The following is a 20,996-nucleotide window of genomic DNA, read 5'->3' as shown; positions in this document are numbered from 1 at the left end:
GGTGCACTTGTATTCAGTGCTGGTCATCAAACAAGGGTGTTAGTGTCTAATAATTAAACATATATTACTTAATCCTCGCAATTGGCCTCATTCACAAAATCTTTCTTGAATTATTCTTACTTTTGTTCTTTAAAATTTTCCTACAAAAACTATGAGATTCATGACACATGTGCAGACCTTTGTTTCTGAGCATATCCCAAGCATATGAGATGATGAATGCTGACTGTTAGTAAATTTTATGCGCCATCCTGTTCATGAGATTTGCATAAGGGAACAGCCATGAACAAATACAGATAAGAAAAAAAATGATGAATGCAAAAATGTTCTTGGAAATGTTCTTACACTGTTACAATCAAATGTGATTGTACATATGTTTTGTGAATGAGGCCCAATGTCTACACTGCGAAAACACAAAATAAGTCAATCTTAACAAGTATTTAGTCATATGTTTAGACTATAAAATCTTATTTCTATTACTTTTTTGTGAAATAAGACAAAAAGATTGCCAATGAGGAGAGACAGTTTTACTCATTTCAGGATTTCATCATAACCTTTATTTAATTTTTGGAGGTACAATTGAGGGCCAGGCCCTCATTTTCAATGTAGCCGAGATTACAAAAACATTTAAGACACAATAAATATAAGACAAGATCACAGAATATAGCAACAGTAAAACCAACATAGTATGTAATACATAACTAAAATAAAATAAAATAAAATAAAATAAAATAAAATAAAATTTGCCAATGGAGTAAGACAATTTCACTTGTCTGACTCAAAAAACGTAAGATTAAGATTAAGTTATTTGGGAGGGGAAAAAATAAATTTTCATTACAAAACTAAAACACTTGTTAAGACACTTTTTGCAGCGCACTATTACCCACCAATAATATTCAGTCTAATTAGCATTTACTGTAGCCTGATCCTCAGGGTTTATCTTCAAAAGACATGGTGAAACACAGCACGTGACAAAAGCTTAATTCTGCTTAGTCATAGTGATCCCAGGCAAAACCAGCTGACTGAAGACTGGATGGAACTGAAAAGATGATATACTGTAGGCTTGTAGGCTCTGAGAAAGAAAAATTTTGAGTGACTATAAGACAGATGGACTGAACAGTAGGGATACTGGTCCCTCTCTGTCCTGAACTTGGTTTTTCATCATTGGGCATTGTGGGAGATAGAACAGCTGGGTTGCCCAGGATGCTTTTGTGGTGGCAGTGCTTCAGTCACATTAAATCATTGACACAATAAAATATATAACTGGTTGAGTAAAAAACGAAAAAAAAAAAAAATCCACTCTGCTTATTGTCATATTCAAAATGATTTTATGTAACCTGGTCTATCTATGCTGTAGCCTAAGTAGAGACACGCCTACTAAGGAATTAATGGGTAAAAAATCGTTTCTCCATTAGAATCACTTCATTCAATATTGCGGTTTTTTTTTTTTTTTTTTTTGCACAATACACAATAGTCTCTATCGGCGGCGTGAACCGCTTCATTGAGGGTTTGACATGGTGAGGGAGTGCTGAGTCATTGTATGACGTACGTCCGCCTGACTGGGTCACGTGTGTTTCTGTCGTCGCTGGGTGCCAGTAGGGAAGCAGCTTCCAATTTCACTCAAAAGCCGACCGTGGAGGTGTGTGTGAGTGTGCGTGCTGTGTTTCAGGAGCCTTCATTCACTGCTGAAACACGCAGAGAAACTCTGACCTCCGGGTGCGATAAATTACTGTTTTAATTCATTCACCTTTCATTGTTCCGCATGATACTGTCGCCTCGGCAGAGAAGATCAACCTTTAAGCTCGAGTTAGTTTTCGTTGGAGACATTTTTTTAATAAGTAATGTGAGAAGGCCTCGTTCATGTTAGCTGGCTAGCTAATACACATAGCTAGCGGTTGGAATTCCATTTGGAAGTGGCTAACGGTAACAACAAAATAAACTTAGTTTCAGTTTAATTAGCTTACTAGCTTTCGATTTGTTCTGCACAAATAACGAGCTAAGTCGTTGGATTTATACCAGCAAGTGTGCTGTTACTGTAGATTTGTGTTAGTATGGGCTTGCTGTCACAAGGGTCTCCTTTGAACTGGGAAGAGACCAAAAAGTACGCGGATCATGTTAGAAAACATGGCATCATTCAGTTTCTCAACATCTACAACAAGGTGAAAGACCGACAGAAGGACGTGTTAAAATGGGGCGATGAGGTAAGATCCATAAACTGAAAGTGTTTTTTTTCTTGCTGCTTTGCTGTTCATTGTAGGCACTGTACGTGCACTATAGTTTACTGTGCGACATCCTTCGCTAACTTTGCTAAGCTACTCATTTCATTCAATTTGGTTACATGAAGCTTTGTTTCAGTCAAACATTGTTGCTGGCGTGATGAAATTCAGATGGACTGTTGCGGCCATTCTAAGACATTGTGTGCAGGCCCTTTAAAGTTAATAGATCTCTGGATGTAATAGTGTTGCAGGTGCATGCATCGCCCGACAGGACGTTGCTTAGCTTCGTTTGTAGGGTATCGCTGCTTGTTGTCAACGTCGCGTTAGTAGCTAAAATATGCGCACTGTTTTAATCTGGAAATAAAATGGTTTCAAACTAAATGATTGTGTACATATTCCTTCATACTGTATCGCATTTCTAATGAATTCCAACATTTAATGTGTACGAAGATAAATGTCTAATGAGATTAAATTACGTGGAAATAACCTATGTTGTTTCTCAGAGTCCTTTATCAACCTATATTTCGCCTTTCCCAAAGGACTCAAATAATTTGAATCGTGCGGTTTTTTTTTTTTGTTTGTTTTTTTGTGGGGGGTTTTTTGGGGGGGGGGGGTTGTAGTATTTGTCAAAAATGTACCATTATTATATTTGTATATTGTTAATAAACAAACCCCGCAATGCTTAACTGAATTCCAAGTGTAATGTTATGAATGTAATGGTATGTGTTGGCATCAAAGTCAGTGTGATTTCTAGCAAATTCGGCCTTCAGGGAAACTGGTTTCCTGATGATGAAAAAAATCATTTCCTTCAAAGAAGACTTCCGTAAAGTATAGCATTTCTGAATTACTGACTTTGCTTTGAAAGTGCGATGCTGGATTGCATCATGGATTTACTCAGAGTAGTAGTTGCTCAGCAATCTACCTTGCTGGAGTATGCAGTTTAATGCAAACATATTGAGAAAGTGGCACAATTTTGTCGTTTGGCTCTCTACTCCAGCCCTTTGGTTTTGAAATAAAGTGCAGGTTGTCAGCTTTAATTTGAGGGTGTTAACATCCACATCAGGTAATCGGTGTAGGAATTACAACCCTTTTTATACATAGTCCCTCCATTTTATGACACATTAACATTATATTAAATGAAGTCCTCATATTTAGTACTTGGTTGTAAATCCTTTGTATTTGATGACCGTTTTAAGTCTGTGATCCATAGACTTCACCATACACTGGGTATTCTACTTGGTGATGCTCTCTGCCAGGCTTGTACTGCAGCCATCTTCAGTTCCTGTTTGTTTCTGAGGCACTTTACCTTCAGTCTTGTCTTCAGCAAGTGAAATGCATGTTCATTTTAATTTCAGGACAGGTGATTGACTTGGCCAGTCAAGAACATTTCACTTTTTGATGCTGAAAAACACGTCATCAATAAAGACAAGTGAGCCTGTTGCAACAGCATGCATGCCCAGGCCATAACACTACCTCCACCATGTTTCACCAATTAGGGGAGAGTGCTTTGGATCATGAGCAGTTCCTGTATTTCTCCACACTTTCCCTTTTCCATCACTTTGGTACAAGTTAATACTTGTCTCATCTGTCCGTAAGACTTTAGCAAACTCTAACCCATTCTGTTGTTGAGGCTTACCCATGGTGTGCATCTTGCAGTGAACCCTCTGATGTTGTACTGGTGTGATCTTCTTTTTATAGTAGTCTTTCACATCTGTGCCTAGATCCTGGGGATTGTTCTTTCTTGTTCTGTTCAACAGTTGAAAAAGGGGTTTTACTTCACCGTTGAAAGTATTCTTCCGTCTCCCACTACAGTGGTCTTCCGTGGTCGACCAGCTCATTTGCTATTGCTGAGCTGACCAGTGCGTTCTTATTCCTAACAATGTATCGAACAGTTGATTTTGACATACCCAATGTTTTGGCTATGTATCTGATTGATTTACTCTCATTTTTCACCCTCATGGTGGCCTGCTTTACTGGTATTGGCACTTAGGCTATTTATTCCTCATATTGAGAGACTGCCACAGCAGACTCCAAATGCAAATTCAAGTCCTAGAATCAACTGTAGACCTTTTGTTAGATTTTTTGTGCATGATCGAATTATGCAAAAACACATAGCTGGCCAAGAAACAGCTGAGCAGCCATTTTGTTTGATTAACTTTTGGTCTCCTAAAACGGGATTACAGTGTATGAAAAGGGCCATAATTCCTACCGGGATCACCAGAAATTGATGTTTAGCCTCACGTTAAAGCTGACAGTCTAACCCTTACCTCATATTTTTGTTTTATTCAAGTCCAATGTGCTGCAATACAGAGGCAAAACAACAAAGATTGTGTCCCAATACTTTTGTTCTGTATGTTGGCTAGACCCTTGTCAAGTGGAACGCTTGTTTAGGTGGATATCTCTGACGTGTTGTATTCCTAACTTATCTTGGTTCTGTTACGGGGATTTAAATTTCTCTGGCTTCTTCTGACCACACTATTTAGAAGAATATGTATTCCCATATCTGTTTTCTATGGAAAAACAAATATGGGAATAAACAGTTTTCAATTATAATGGTTTTAAAAAATGATGTAGGCTGTGTTCAAATGTTCACTTGTCTCATCAAAATCTGAAGGCAGTGTGGGATTTGCGCTGCTCTCTCCCTGGACTGTTACAGTATGAAAATATTGCTCTGTTATAACAGTCAGACGTATGATGCTCAGAGCTGAAATGGATAAGTAACTTGGTGACCAGTGGCAGTTGCATGGTGGCGTTATCCAAAGTCCACAGTGCCTTCTCCTGGTCACAGCACATTGATCTCAACCCTGGTGGAATGCTGTTGTTTTAGATTAATCCCACGTGCAGACAGTGGATTACAGGGCAGCACAATCGGAGTTAAGAAAGGCCCGTCTGCTGGAGTGGAAGGGACTCGGCGGGCGCGTCCCCCTTTTTATCTCCAGAGCGAGGACGCGGGGTTTTCGGCCGGCGCCGTGACCCGCGCCCCTGTGCGAGAGTGGCTCGCTGACGCCCACGGTCTCCTCTCAGCCAGGGAAGCTCCAGCCGATGGTGCTCTTCATCCAGCGGCACACCTGCGTTAGGGTGCTGTCTTTGTGCGCGTTTGCGTTTGAGGCTTTGAGATGAATTACGATCCGCAGATATGTGCGCCAGATATGCACAGATTCCTGAAATGGCAGTAGTTGATTTCCGCCCTGGAACAGGTTCAGGCAGGTTGTTTTGACCCCGTACTTATATTTCCAGTTTGGCAAAAGCAGAAAATTAGAGCCCAAATTGGCTTGAAACTTCATTTTATTACTTAAGAGAAATATCGTACAAGATACTCCAAAGCTGGCACCCAAGCTTATTTTTGATGGGTATCCTTATTTTATTGTTGATATTGCATGGTTTTATTGGCCCTTTTTTGTGTAGGCGAGTGCGATGTTTTGACTAAGTCTAATTGAACTTAATTGATTGTTCAATTTAACTCTAGTGTTTGTTTTTCCCACTTTCCTAGGTGGAGTACATGCTGGTAGCAATGGACGAGAAGGATGAAAAGGCTCGCCTGGTGTTGAATGGAGCCGAGGTGCTGGAGACGCTTCAGGACAAAGGTGAAAAAACCAACCCAAAGTAAGTGGACTCTTAGCAGCACTGTCCATAACGGGGTGACCTCAAAAATTTAGTCTCTAGAAAGCAAACCCAACAAACATGTCTCCCGTACACAAGCCTGTAGTGAGAGTGTGTTCAACTTAACATTCTTCTTCATTGTAGTGATTTTCTTTGTAAAAATGTGACATTTACATGCTAACGTTTAAAGTTTGATTGATTGGATTGGTTCTTTCTTTTGACGGGCCATGTTTGTATTGGTTGAACCTGAAGGAATATTTAAGTGCACATGCGCAGGCTGCCCCTGTGCACACTTACCTGGGTACTTACTGCAAGCTTAAGGTCACAACCTCTGGATTAGCGCTGTGTTGTTATGAATGTGTGAAACCCAGAGCAGGGTCCGTTTCCCTGGCGGGTTTTGTGGCTTAGAGAAAGGACTACTATGCAGAGCTGTCCTTCATTTCATATTATTGTGGATATACGTCCTTGGTACAGTGCAATTTGAAACGTCTTGTTGTGAGCTGGGTAACTCTGACACCCCTTCCCTCCTTCCATTATTATTTTATTTGTTCCATACGTTTTTAAAAAGTCATATTGAAAGCACTTAGGATTTTGCTTTAGAGCAGGTTTCTGACTTGCACTGTTTTTGTTTTTGGCCTAAAAATTTCTGTCAGGGTGAAAATGAAAAATATCAAGAAATCGTTCTGCAACTAAAGGGATAGAGGTTTATTTGCTGCTTTTAAATGAGAGTTCTCATTTGAAGGCTATGTACTGGTTAAAGATACAGTCATTTCCTTATCAGTTATTCTAATAGCGCAGCAGCTGAATGTGTGATGAACATTGTGGTGTGGTGAGCAGTTTTGCTCTGTTATTAGCGAAGTGTACACTGTGAGGCGGTGTGCATTGTGCAAATGTGTTTGGACCAAATAGTGTGCTAGCAGGCTAGTAGCTGGGGCTGTTGGACATCTCCCCTGCCTCAGGGGTGGTGGGGAGGGGGGACAGCAGCGTGCGGTGGGGGAGGTGACGCTGTGGAATTCCTCATGAATGCCTCTCTGCTGCACATTCTGATGTGCTCCACACAGCACTTTCCCCCACTGAGATAAGGGCTCAGTGCAGATTAAAAACATGTTTAACTCGTTTGAGAGTTTAGCTAAGCCTGTCATGTGGCCAGTGTTGGACACTGTGCCCTTCCAACTCCCACCCCCCCACCCAAAATCCCCCCTAGGGACATTTAATGCGCCACTGGCCTGTGTAGCCATAGAGTGCGCAGCTCCCCAAATCGGCTGAAATAACGCTGCGTGTGTTTGGTGTGCACCCCCCCACGCAGCCACCCCACGCTCTGGAGGCCAGAGTACGGCAGCTACATGATCGAGGGCACCCCCGGGCAGCCCTACGGGGGTACCATGTCCGAGTTCAACACGGTGGAGGACAACATGGACAAGAGGAGGAAGGAGGCTTCGTCCGTTCTCAAAGAGCGACAGACGCTCTGCACAATTACATCATTCCCCAGGTATGTGATGGCAGCAGGCCCCTCCCTCTGCCCATAACCAGGTGTGCACGGTCTGGCGCACTGTCCTGTCACAGTGACACAGCACCTGCATTCTGTTTAACAGAGTTTCCCAGACACATTTCCCAGGTGTTCACCACTTCCCTGGTGACATGTCTCTGGGTCCCCCTGCACAACACATAAGAGGACACCTGAGAGTCAGTGGCACGGATAAGACAGGCGATGCACACAAACACACCACTGAAGATGTGGCCTATTTGTGGAAGCTTGTTGAGTGTTTTTGGTGAAAAAGAAATAAGATGCACAGGTACTAGGTATGGAGAAATGCAGGGAATTTTTTTTATTTTGGTCCCTTTGTCAACAAGTCATTAAGGGTAGCTGGGCTTAAGAGACGTTCTCTTGCTGAATACCTTTAACCCTTGCAAATGGCTTCTTTTCCCTCTGTATGTCCTGATTGAATTAAACTCCTTTTGTTCACGATCTTTAAGCAGATTAAATATTTGTGTTGTGTTTAATAATTGTCCAGCTCCTTGTTTGATTTTCCAGTTATATTAGAAAGTCACACTGTCATCGTGTACATCGGTATTAGCGGCTAGTGGAAACCAGCCATCGCTATCAAGGCTAGCTCAAAATAAGGAAATCCCAGCAGGTCCAAGAATGTGACTTGCTTCGAACTAAAGTTAAATAGAATCTCTTGTCTCCTTTGGATTGAGTGGATATTGGGTTCTATGGAGAGGGTAGTCCATGTCCCCCTCAGTCATTAGTAAAAGTTTAATGTACAGCTTCTTCACTGTGTTTTACCTCCGTCTGTCCCGCCAAAATACATTCCCTGGAGATGGAGGCGGCGATGCCGAGGCCTTCCGTCTCTGCGGTTCAGATCTGAGGAGAGCAGCTCGACGTCGGCGGCTGAATGTCATCTCAACCTGATATCCCTGTGTTTTCAGGCTGGGCTGCCCTGGTTTCACCATGCCGGAGTTCAAGCCCACTCCAGTCGAAAGAGGAGCCTCCAAGTCTCTCTTTTTCCCGGACGAGGCTATAAACCGGCACCCGAGGTTCAGGTGAGGCAGCGCGCGTGGGCTTAGCGCTTAGCGTAGCGCAGCTCTTTTCACTCTTGGCACTCACACACAGTATTGCTCTCAAAGAGGTCGATGAAGGACATTGTAAGAGAGTGAAGAAATTTGTGCAGGCAGGCTTTTGTTGTTGCATGCCTTTGTACGGTAGTCATGTCAGGGGCTTTCCACTGAAAACGTTGCCTGTACATTTGGGGGATCGTGTTATTCAGTGGCCCGGTATCTGACTCACCAAACATATCCAACAATGGTGCCTTGCCTTCGACCGGGCAGTGAAGTGTTTGACCGGGCCTGGATCCGGATGAAAGCCGCACTCTGAGCATTAGCCTGTTGTTGATGGCGTTACGTAACTCGGCTGGGGCAGGGGAGGGATGTTGATGGGGGCTGAGAGCCAGACTAATGAATGGGGGATTAAGGGAGTCGACCCCCCCCCCCTTCCCCCCCCACTGCCACTAGCGCCGCAGTGGGCTAAAAAAACAAGGTGCCCGCTGTCCCATGGACACGAGAGGCATGACCCAGACTCTGACCGGCACAGGCTTAGCAGCTGGCCAGAACCGGAGAGGCTGTTCAGACATCGGCTTTGCCGAGCCACGTGCCTCGTCTTCTACGCAGTCCGGAAAGGTGTCCGCGGTTCACTGACTTTCCTCCAAAGTGTTTGTCCTCCTGTAGCTCGGATAAGAGGGGGTTCTCCGTAGAATTTGTTACGGTCAGTTTTAAAAGCCGCATTCTGCTCCACGAGCGCCGCTGCATTGTGCCTTCGCCATGCCTGCTGCAGAGACACATGGTGTTACTTTTCTGATGTTTATTTGTTCAGTGTGGGAGGACTGTGTTCTCTTTACAATTTGTTGAGACATTTATGAACAGTGTAACATTGTGATGCCATTTAAACAGTATTCTCTGTAGTTTGCCTTTGGATTTCCGACTGAAAGCCAGCAGTGCTTGTGTTTACACAAAACCAAGGAAACCAAAGGAAACCTGCCAAGCCAAAGGAAATCCCTGCTTTGATCTGTATGTAAATGAACATAACTTGATATAATGTCCTGAGGGAATTCTGGGATTTTTATGGGCGGTGTAAAGGCAGCATTTTAGTGGTATCTGGCACTCCTGGAGGAAAAAAAAGAGAGCACCTTTAGAACACTTTTGACAGAGAAGGATCTCCAATTAATCAGGATTTAAAGCTATCCTATGAGAGTGGGTTTTGTGTGCTGAAGTATTTATCTTGTACTTGAGCTCGAATGTTTTTCATTTGCGCCAAAAGCCTTTTCCAAGAAAAATATTATTTGCCTTTTTTACTTTCCAGCACTCTGACACGAAACATCCGTCATAGGAGGGGGGAGAAGGTGGTGATCAACGTGCCCAGTGAGTATCTCTCCTGAGGGGGGAGGTTTTTTGTGTTTGAACAAGTATTTTTTAAACACGCACACACACACACACACACACGGAAACACAAACTTTGTTGACTTTAATTGACCCTTTAATGTCCTGCTCCTTTCGTTGTCTTCGGATAGTTTTTAAGGACAAGAACACCCCGTCTCCGTTTGTGGAGAAATTCCCCGAAGACGACGGGGAGGCGGAAAGGGGGGCGCTTGCTGACCACATCTACATGGACGCCATGGGGTTTGGGATGGGTAACTGCTGCCTGCAGGTGCATACAGCCGCCTTACCGCTCATAGCATAGCGTAACACGGCTTAGCATAGCAGTAACCTAGCATAACGTAGCATAGCATGGCATAATATAGCATACCATAATGTAAGGCATAGCATAGCATGAATTGTAATATAACATGTAATATGTTTAACTTAACATAACATCATGACGAGAACTAGCCATTCAGCCAAACTCTGCTCGCCATTTTCCGACCGCTAGAGGGTACCTAGCGCTCATCGTTTACCTGCAGTACAAACTAAACAGTGCTCCCAGGGTATCTGCCTCCGCTACATGGCCTGGCAGGCTGTTCCGCACAGCGACTCCTGTGCTCCCTGCGTGTTCCGTGGGCCAGACCCGTGCTGCGCGCGGCGTGCGTTTCCCAAACGTCGTCCCAGACGTGGGTATCGCGGTACCCACGCGCGCACAATGCATGCTGCAGGACTCGCGCACCCACCGCATATATCGCTGTATCGAGACGCGCAGCACAGTTGGAAAGATTATTACACGCTCCTGAGGTCACATCCTGTGGGCACACCCAGATTTATCGCATCGTGACTTCCTCCGAGGGCAAACGAGTTCAACCCACTTCCTTCCACTGCCAATCCAGTCGAGCAAGAAACGAAAAATTTTTTTATTTTCTTCTAGCGTTGGTCTGTAAGCTGAGATCAGCATAAATTGCAAGGTTACTTAAGGTGAAGTGCAGACTGAACTAAAGGAAACCCACAGTTCTCTCTGTATTGTTTCTTCTCCCGGAAAACTTCCTTTTTGTAATTTAAAGCCAGTTTTTTTTTTTTTTTTTGTAGGTAACGTTCCAGGCTTGTAGCATTAATGAGGCAAGATACCTGTATGACCAGCTGGCTACAATATGCCCCATTGTGGTAAGTTAAAAACAAATGCAGCCGATTGCCTGTGGGAAAAACACACTGCATAGCATTACATAGCATAGCAATTCATATTGATGAGGACTGGGGCTCCCTGATAGGAGAAGCTGCCTTCAGTCTAAATATTTTGCTCTCCACTCCATCGTTGGCTGAAAAACCAGTGAGTAACTTATAACCGATGCTAGCTCCGCCCATTTTGAGGCTGTGACGCTTCATTCTTCCTTGATGTTGAAAGATAGTTGAGAGTCTGCTTCCTGTTCCCGCCATGAGTTTCTGTCCACATGCGCTAAAGGTGTGCACAAGTTCTGTCCACGTGCGCTAAAGGTGTGCACGAGTTCTGTCCACGTGCGCTAAAGGTGTGCACGAGTTCTGTCCACGTGCGCTAAAGGTGTGCATGAGTTCTGTCCACGTGCACTAAAGGTGTGCACGAGTTCTGTCCACGTGCACTAAAGGTGTGCGTGCTTGCAGATGGCCCTGAGCGCCGCCTCGCCCTTCTACAGGGGCCACGTCTCCGACATCGACTGCCGCTGGGGGGTCATCTCCGCCTCGGTGGACGACCGGACGAAAGAGGAGAGGGGTGTGGAGGTGAGACTGTCCTGTTCTGCTGTTTTGATTGGCAGTGTGGTGCAGTGCGGCCTTGTGGTCGATTACGGGTCGATGTGCTTCATTCCAGTCACCAGCCATTTGTATGAGTGAACAATAATGGTATTTCTTTTATAAATAATAAATGCATTTATACCACATAATGTAGTGTAATAATGCTACTGTGTAATGTACTCTAATGCAGTGATTTAGCTGCCTCGTCTGTGAAGACAATTGGAGTTGGCTTCTGTGTTTGTTATAGTAATGAGTATTCCAACCATTTTATTTTTAATATTTTCTAAAAAAAAAAAGTTAAAAAAACTAACATCATTATATGGGCAATTACATTTGCATTTTTATATTCTAGGGGTTTATTTAAGGCATTTGGCAGACACTCTTGCACAGTTTACATTGTCACATACAGTTCATCTACGCAGCTGGGTACTTACTGAATTCGTTCAGTGCCTTGTTCAGGGGTACAATGGCAGTGCCCCACCCAGGAGTGAAACCCACAACCTCCGAGTTGCACGCCCAGTTCCCTAACCGTTATGCTGCACTGCCACCCCTGTCAAACCCCACATCACCCGGCTGCCGTACGCTGTGTGACTCCCCTGGGAGGGACAGAATGACTGTACATTGTGAGATGTGGTGTGTGCCAGCATTTTATTAGAGAGAGTTCTTGAATGAGCAAAGCTGAAGTCTTCACCCTCATGGCAAAAAATAATCAACTAAACAAAGACAAAATGAACCAAAGCCTCACGACAGCTTCTCAGCTTTCAGCTTGGTGTCTTTCTCTCGCTCTCTCTGCCTGCATGTTCCGGTCTCAGACACCTACCGTGAAAAGAAGCGCACTTTTAGAGCTCGGGCTGATCGGCCAGCACAAGCCCACTCCCAGACCGAGCCCTGCCACACGAGAATTTCGCTCAGTTTCGTCCCGTGCTTAAGTCAGAACCTCTGTTCTTCTTTTCAGCCCCTGAAAAACAACAAGTTCCGAATCTTTAAATCCAGATACGACTCAATCGACAGCTACCTGTCCCCCTGCGGTGAGAAATACAATGATATAGAACTGACGATAGACGAGGAGATCAACCAGCAGCTTCTGGACGCAGGTAACGTGTTCGCTCGCGCGAGGCCTCGCCGCTGGCAGGGCACTGACTGCACTGTGACGGGGTGCGGAGGCCCTTCATTCTAATGAGGCTACAATATGTTTACACTTCTGCCGGGTGGAAAGGGATGCATACCCACGTTTTATTAGACACCGGCTTGATGGTGCACAGTTCAAGTAAACTGGACGTTTTCTTTAATTAGCACTGCCTGCATTTTGGGATACACATTCAAAGGTCATGATACATTATGGCACATCATTCATTTTTGAAAGATATTTTGAAGTACCTAAGTGTAAAATACTTCTATTTGCTAAAAATAGCTTTAAAAAATGAGTAGTTATAAAAAATAAGTTAAAGTCATATATAACTTATCAAAATAAGTGGTGCTTTGTAAAATATTTAAGTGTTTAGATGTGTATCCCAGTGCAGACCGGTATTTCAAAATGCTGGTAAGGGTGCACACTTCAATTTAACCATGCAATTTATGAAACGATTATCAACATGGCAACATCTTGACCTTGAATGCCTTCAGTGAGGTAGACATCAAAATATTTGGAAACATGAAGCGCTAATCGTTTTTGAAAGCTAATTCAAGCAAATCGTAGGCGAGCGTGAGATGCAGTCGCTGCCCAAAAACAGCACTGAAGCGTGCTCATAAATGTGTAACATGGAATCCCTATGGAAGCGAACAACCCAACCCAAAATTATTATTATTATTATTTTTTTTTAATCTTAAATTGTAAAATTGAGATTGATTTTGTAGGAATCGACAAACCGCTGGCACAGCACATAGCCCACCTCTTCATCCGTGACCCTCTAAGCCTCTTCGAGGAGAAAATCCACCTGGACGACGCAAACGAATCCGACCACTTCGAGGTGAGAGATCTCCTCGCCTGTCCTCTTAGTCTCGTGCTATCGGCCGCATGCTGTGCTCTTAGCCTCATGCTAACGGCCGCGTGCTGTGCTCTTAGTCTCTGCTACGCCTGCTTGCCTTACCTCATGCTACGGCGCGTGCTGTGCTCTTAGCCTCATGCTATCGGCCGCGTGCTGTGCTCTTAGCCTCATGCTAATAGCCGCGTGCTATGCTCTTAGTCTCATGTTAGTGGGTGCATGCTGTACTCTTAGCCTCTGCTATCGCTGCTTGCTCTTAGCCTCATGCAATAGTCGGCGTGCATGCTTTAGTCTCATGTTGTGTCAGTTCTTTAGTTCGTGCTAATCGATACTCTGACACTTTTAGAGCTCTGCAACAGAATCACATTCCGAGCGTGCATTTGAATTTTAGATCTGAATGTTGTCTAATTCCTTTGAAGTTGTGCAAAGCAGTAATCACTTGGATACTCCTGCCACCCTGCAGCTAATTTCTAAAGTTACAGCACTGAACTCTAATGTTGTGGCTAATGTGTTCTCGGAGATCCATTTTATGGCCATAGATTCTAACAAGCTTTTTCCCAAATAATATTGAGTTACAAATTTAATTTCATTGGTTCTTCACCAAACTTTTTAAGTAAAAGGGACACCTGCATTATTTGAAAGACAATGTTAAGGTCAAACGTTGATTTAATTCAGGCCAAATTCACATTCAGTGCTATATCTATCCCCAACCGGTTTCAGTTCTATAATAGGAAAACACAAAGGAAGTAGTTCAGCCCATTTCAGGGAAACTAAATAGTGGCTTGCGTCATCAGGATCTTAACCCTTTGAAGAGTAGGTTTTTTGAATGTTTTTGCAAGAAGTCAGTGTTCTAGAACTCAGTTGCTTTCAATTACCGCTATTATTACATCAGCATTAGAACGTTCAGTTAAGAACATTCTAGTGGTGATTGTTACAGCATCATTAGAATGTTCAATTAAGAACATTCTAATTGGATATTTGTGATCTTACACCTTAAAAGGTTAGACTCCTCAGCCCTTAACCTCATTGACTCCTAGCAGGGATTATGAACTTTGTCCACGTGGCAGTGTAAAATGTGGTCTGACCTCCTCGTAGGTTCCAGGCACACCCGTAAGAAGTCTCAGATAGTACAGCATGTCCACAGGCCGCTTATTACCTGAGCTTACTGTATAACCGAGAGCTCTTTTCAGCTTAGTGTTTATTGTCTGTGTTGCAGAACCTGCAGTCCACCAACTGGCAGACAATGCGATTCAAGCCGCCTCCCCCGAACTCGGACATCGGCTGGAGGGTGGAGTTTCGCCCAATGGAGGTAAGGCTGCTTCCGGTAGGGGATGGGGTGTCTTGTGACAGTGTAACAGATTCCTGTACTCCTGCCGCAGATTTCTAAACACAAGCCACACCAAATTCACATCAAACCAAAGTGTGCTCAAAGTGGCTCTCCAAGCTAATGGCCCGTGTCCTCAACTGTGTTGACAAATCACACATTGTGAACCGAATCCGTCATCGTTCGCATAACAGGACCGACGCAGCTTCCTGTTCCACACAGCTGAGCTTTCCCACACTAACCGCCCATCACCTCGTACTTGGTTTGCATATTGAGACTGTGTCATGAGGTTCTCGCAGGTTTACTGCAGCCATTCTCACAAGTGCTACTGACTGAAATATACCACCGCTGCCCTCTGCTGGAAGCTGAACCGTTTGGCAACGTGAATCCACTACTTGCACATAAGCGCACACACACGCATACACATAAATATTCACAAATACGCAGAATTTTCCCCTAGCAAAAGTTCACGGTTTAAACAACCTCCAAGCCCAGGCATAGTAGGCATAACGGAAGTTTCTGGATATGATGTATTTACTCTTATATGGATTTGTGAGTATGAATCCGGCTCGCTCCACGCTTCCAGCTGGCTAGCTCCGTGCTATGCACCTGAGGGAAAAGCAGTGCAGTCATTATTATGTAACATATACAGAATGTTTTCCGTTCTGCGAGCTTGGGGATGGAGACCGGTTGTTCCTCTTTGGTTCTTACATAAGGGTATTCATTTTCACAACTCGCAGACCAAATATGGACCCACCCCCGTAGGTTGTGTATGACAGGTTTCACCACATTCTTTCTGACCCTTGTGACCAAGTGACCCTGGCAACGTAACTAGGCGACAGCCAATGACTGCACTGCACTCCACAGCGGCTCACTTTGCTGAACAGAGTACACATGCAAAAATGGCACCTGGAATTTGAATGTTGCCATGCCTCTCCAGGGTTTGCTGGGTATTTACATTGTTTAGCCGGCACTTAACACTAGACATGTTTATGTCACCAGAGACCGTGCTATTAATTTCTGATTGGTGCATGATAAATGGAGTGGTTACTGATTTGTGGAGTCATGGGTGGAGTATTTCCTGAAGCAATTAGATTGGTGAAGCTTATTTGCAGGCTGATGAGCAATTAGTGGTCATGGACAGATACGAGAGTGATGGCTGTTCATTTGCCCTGTCTATGGACAAATACAGCTATTTGTAAGTTATTTGGAATTTTGCGGTTATTTGAAATTCTTGTGATTACAGTTAGAAGTTATTGTACCCTTTGCATACTTTTGCCAAAATTATTTTGAAATAATTTGAAATGTTTTGATTTATTTTCCCCCAACCCAGGTCCAGCTGACAGACTTTGAGAACTCTGCGTATGTGGTGTTTGTGGTTCTGCTCACCAGGGTAATCCTTTCCTACAAGCTGGACTTTCTTATCCCCCTGTCGAAGGTAGGAGAATCGTTCAGCTTCCACAAACTACTAGGGAATGTGGCTTTTCAGGCCAGTACAAAACTGTTCATTATCATATTAGGGTAATTTGAATGGAAATAGAAAATGTGTGCTTTTGTTAACCTGTAGCTGAAATCCAAGACAAATCAGTTCCTTCCCTGCAGAAGACTAGGAGGCCGGAGGTTTGAAGTGAGCAGGTGGGCGGGCCCGGTTTTAACCCCTTGTGTTCCTCATCAGGTCGATGACAACATGAAAATGGCTCAGAAGCGGAACGCGGTTCTGGAGGGCATGTTTTACTTCCGGAAGGACATCTTCAAGGGTAAATATTTCTGCCAATTATTTTTACACTCGGAAGGCAGCGGACGTTTAATGTTTATCCGCGGTAGCTGATGAATAAGCTTTGCGTCGAAAGGCTTCGGTCAGTCGCGGAGATAAAAAGGTTTGCTTTGGGGGTCCCGCTGCGGGACCCGGTCTGGCGCCGGTGGCGAGAGGAAGCCGCGTGAGGCCGCTGAACCTCCTCTCCTTCCCGCAGGCTGCAGTCCCGTTCTGGAGGGATCCCCCGCCACTCCAAACGGACTGGACAACGACACCGCGGAGTACGCCCTGATGAGCATCGACACCATCATCAACGGAAAGGTAGCGTAGCGTCCTGTAATACCACTACAGCGCTTCATACGCACTGACTACCGCCATCAGGCACTCTTCTCAGTAGTAGTACTGTTTGTGCAGTTAAGGTATGAGAAATGGTAGCTCTACGGTAGTAGTAAAAACAGTAGCAGCAGCAGCAGTATAGTATTTGTTACAGCATGCTAAAATATGATATTCAAATCCTCCTAGGGCCAAGTATTTGTTGAGCAGAGCAACAGTATCTTGCATCATAATGCATATAAGGAATGTGGGTGTGGCTTTGCAGAAATATTTACATTATGTGGCATCACCTGGTATTCACATTCATAGCAGTGTCAAAACCCCAGTCCTCCAGCACTGGCCCAGTCAGGCCACATGGTGGTGCTGTAGAGTTCCAAATATTAAAGTGTATTGAGAAATGAACTGTTAAGAGATTTTAGACTTGCTCCTGTGGCCAGTTACTATAACAGGGGAATGTGTGTGTGGCCTGTGGGTTGCTGCCGTCTTGAATTGGTCTCCATTTTGGATGCTTTCAAAAATTCCACCACAGAGTTTAATTTGAAAGCACTAGGTGTATCAGAGAGTTAGGTACGCGTGACCCGCCTGTGAATGTCTACCAAATTATTAACAGAAAGCTTGTGGGGCCAAAAATACGATCATCATAAGCCAATCAAAATGCATATACACAGTGATGTTGGGACTCATTTGCTACATTGGGGCTGTCATGCCAGGTCCCCATAATTGCTCGCTGCAGTATTTGTTTCTTTATGAAAAAAAATGTATGATCATTCTTTAATAAATTGTTTTTATTAATGCAGTATTTTTTATTCTTCTATACTTTTTTAATTGGCACTGCTTCTTTTAACATTATTACATTTATTTCTGTTCAGTGTGTATTATTTACTGACTGTATATGCATTATCCGTCTTCTCTCAGGAGGGCGTGTTCCAAGGACTCATTCCAATCCTCAACTGTTACCTGGAAAACATGGAAGTGGATGTGGACACGCGGTGCACCATCCTCAACTACCTGAAGCTCATCAAAAAAAGGGCCTCAGGTATGTGTGTGGCTCCAGAGCCCTCCGCCAGGCTGCACTGCCTGCCATTCGGCTCCGAGTGGAGTGTGAGTTGGGCAGGCTTTGAGTCGGCTGCTAGCAGGGTGTGAGTAGACTGAGAGTACGCTACAGGCTGACTGAGCGGGGTGCTAGTAGACTGAGAGTACGCTACAGGCTGACTGAGCGGGGTGCTAGTAGACTGAGAGTACGCTACAGGCTGACTGAGCGGGGTGCTAGTAGACTGAGAGTACGCTACAGGCTGACTGAGCGGGGTGCTAGTAGACTGAGAGTACGCTACAGGCTGACTGAGCGGGGTGCTAGTAGACTGAGAGTACACTACAGGCTGACTGAGCGGGGTGCTAGTAGACTGAGAGTACACTACAGGCTGACTGAGCGGGGTGCTAGTAGACTGAGAGTACGCTACAGGCTGACTGAGCGGGGTGCTAGTAGACTGAGAGTACGCTACAGGCTGACTGAGCGGGGTGCTAGTAGACTGAGAGTACGCTACAGGCTGACTGAGCGGGGTGCTAGTAGACTGAGAGTACGCTACAGGCTGACTGAGCGGGGTGCTAGTAGACTGAGAGTACACTACAGGCTGACTGAGCGGGGTGCTAGTAGACTGAGAGTACACTACAGGCTGACTGAGCGGGGTGCTAGTAGACTGAGAGTACACTACAGGCTGACTGAGCGGGGTGCTAGTAGACTGAGAGTACACTACAGGCTGACTGAGCGGGGTGCTAGTAGACTGAGAGTACACTACAGGCTGACTGAGCGGGGTGCTAGTAGACTGAGAGCAGACTATGGGCTGACTGTGGGCAGGCTGTCAGTAGGGTGTGAGCACGCAGTGAGTAGATTGTGAGAAGGCTATTAGTAGGTTGTGAGCAGGTTGTGGGCAAGTTGTGAGCAGGCTGTGAGAAGGTTATTAGTAGGCACTGAGCAGACTGTTGCCTGTGTGCCTGTGTGTGAGTAAGAGCAGGGTGTGGTGGCCACTGTGAGTCAGCAGATAGCCGTTTGGAAGTCAGTGCTGGAGTCTTATCTCGACCCTCTCAGTTCATAGTCCAGCCATTTCCATTCAGGCCACAGTGCGATAAGCAGTAATGAGGCTCTTAGTGATCCCTGTTCTAATCCCCTCAAAGATTCGCCACAAAGTACGATGCAGCTTTCCAGATTGCAAATGCACACCTTCAGTTGATATTCACTAGGACTTTTTTGACGAGGAACTGGCACTTGAGGCGGCATTTCCAGGTGCTGTTAAAATCCCGATTCTCTTTATCAAACGATCACTTGCTGCGCTCATATTTCACACTTCAAATGTAGTCCTTCAGTTTTTCCTGTAAAGACTCGGAGAGCTGAGAGTCATGTTCAGTTGGATATAGCTGATGCTTTCGGAAAGCCCTGTGAAGTGCTTGAGCGTCGGTCCTGTCTGTCCCCCCCCCCCCCCCCGCGCAGGTCAGCTGATGACCATGGCCCGCTGGATGAGGGAGTACGTGGCCCAGCACCCCGAGTACAAGCAGGACAGCGTGATCACCGACAAGATCAACTACGACCTGCTGGTGCGCTGCGACCGCATCGCCAAGGGAGAGCTGCGCTGCCCCGAGCTGTTCGGGGACCCCGTCAACCGCCGCAACAAATGAGGCCCCGCCCACCCCCCCCAAATACCGGGGTTCTCCGCTCACAGTCAAAGTGTTTATTCACCTCCCTGCCCTCCCCATCCAAGCCCTCTCAGCATGAAGACCAAATATTTGGCTGGACAGAAGAAACCGTGGTCCAAATCTACTGTTGACTCTTGACCATAATGATTTTTATTTTATTTTAATGCACACACTGCATGCATTCGCAGTGTTCAGCCAGGATGTGTCCAATTTGTATATATCAGATTTTTACAATTCACAAATTATTTTAGTAGCTGGAGAAAAGAATTCAATCAAACATGTATGTATATATTTTCTCTGACGTTTGTGTTAGCTGCGTTCTTTGTGTGAGGTTATTTAAGTATAACAAACACTAAGCTGTACATTAGACTGGATTTATCTTACAGGTGATCTGTTCCATTGATCAGAAAACATTAACAATGGTGTGTTCATACTTGCTGTCCTCTTTGTATTTGAAATTCTATTTTTCCTTTAAGCATAAATATTTTGGCTGTGCTGAATTGTACTGCAGTGTCTTTAGAAAGCACTTCCTTTAAAAAGATTGCGATTTGTTCTTGTGTTGTACTGGAAAGCTTAAAACAACAAGTAGTAGCTTATTGAAATGCCAATGAGGGTGATTGTTTGGCAATTTAGGCAAAAAAGTGATTCTGAATAAATCTGAATTATACTTTGTTTTTGGTTTCTTTTTATATAATCTGATTTAGTAATAATAATGCATCTTATTTATCTAGCACATTATCCACCCAATTGTCTGTCAATACAGCAGAAATACCAGAGGGGCATGCGTTTTCATCAGTGGTAAAACCATAGTAACAGATGCTATTTAATGTGTTGTATGAGGATATTCACTGCGATCATTAGAGGAATCCATAAAAAATGCTGAAAAGATGACAGTAAATAACCTTGTTTGGCATTTTGCTTTTGTAGAACAGTGACTTTGGAAGAATTCCTCCAACTCTCTGAGTTCTGAAAATTTGTGAATAGAATTTCTTACCTTTTTTTTTGATAATGTAATTTTTTGACCTTTTAATATGACTTAGATTTCTGCCATTTATCATACATGAAGGTTTTATTTTAGCTATTATTAAATACAGTAATGCTGAGAATAAAGACTCCAGACTCAAACCATGCACTATTCTTTGTCATGCATAGTTTTGGTTATGTTTGTCTCTACTTCTATTAATAATTTCCTTTCTTACTATAAGTTGCTGTATACATAAATATGATGTTCTATATAAATAGTAGAAAACCATTTCACTTATTCTGTTTCACAATGGATACTTTAAAAAAACCCTGAAGAATAACACAAATACTAAAGGATTCAGTAACATTACTGGCATTTATCAGAGGGCTCTTATCCAGAGAGGCTGTTTACTGCAGATAATACTCCACTGACTTGCAATGCAACAGCTGAACGTGAAGGA

The 20,996-nt window shown here is 44.2% G+C and overlaps 1 protein-coding gene across 1 annotated transcript; it reads left to right on the top strand.

Annotated features, from left to right (window-relative positions):
• The first annotated feature begins 1,580 nt into the window (after positions 1–1,580).
• gclc (glutamate-cysteine ligase, catalytic subunit) lies at positions 1,581–20,244 on the top strand. Its single transcript, XM_064317045.1, has 16 exons — positions 1,581–2,198; positions 5,704–5,816; positions 7,120–7,302; positions 8,244–8,357; positions 9,670–9,728; positions 9,878–10,014; positions 10,821–10,895; positions 11,367–11,483; positions 12,451–12,589; positions 13,350–13,462; positions 14,694–14,786; positions 16,135–16,239; positions 16,477–16,558; positions 16,772–16,875; positions 17,803–17,923; positions 19,370–20,244. The coding sequence occupies exons 1-16, from the start codon at positions 2,049–2,051 to the stop codon at positions 19,552–19,554; spliced, it is 1,890 nt and encodes a 629-aa protein (XP_064173115.1). The 5' UTR covers positions 1,581–2,048; the 3' UTR covers positions 19,555–20,244.
• The last annotated feature ends 752 nt before the right edge of the window (positions 20,245–20,996 follow it).

Source organism: Anguilla rostrata, chromosome 18, assembly GCF_018555375.3.
Source record: "Anguilla rostrata isolate EN2019 chromosome 18, ASM1855537v3, whole genome shotgun sequence".
Taxonomy (NCBI): domain Eukaryota; kingdom Metazoa; phylum Chordata; class Actinopteri; order Anguilliformes; family Anguillidae; genus Anguilla; species Anguilla rostrata.
The sequence above is the reverse complement of the archived record's forward strand: the minus strand, read 5'-3'. Positions and strand labels throughout refer to the sequence as shown.

Bases quoted from the DNA above. Each gene is read 5' to 3' on its own strand.
- gclc (XM_064317045.1), top strand. From the start codon at position 2,049: ATGGGCTTGCTGTCACAAGGGTCTCCTTTGAACTGGGAAGAGACCAAA. The intron at 7,303-8,243 runs GTATGTGATGGC...CTGTGTTTTCAG, and splicing joins ACAATTACATCATTCCCCAG to GCTGGGCTGCCCTGGTTTCA. The intron at 10,896-11,366 runs GTAAGTTAAAAA...GCGTGCTTGCAG, and splicing joins CTACAATATGCCCCATTGTG to ATGGCCCTGAGCGCCGCCTC.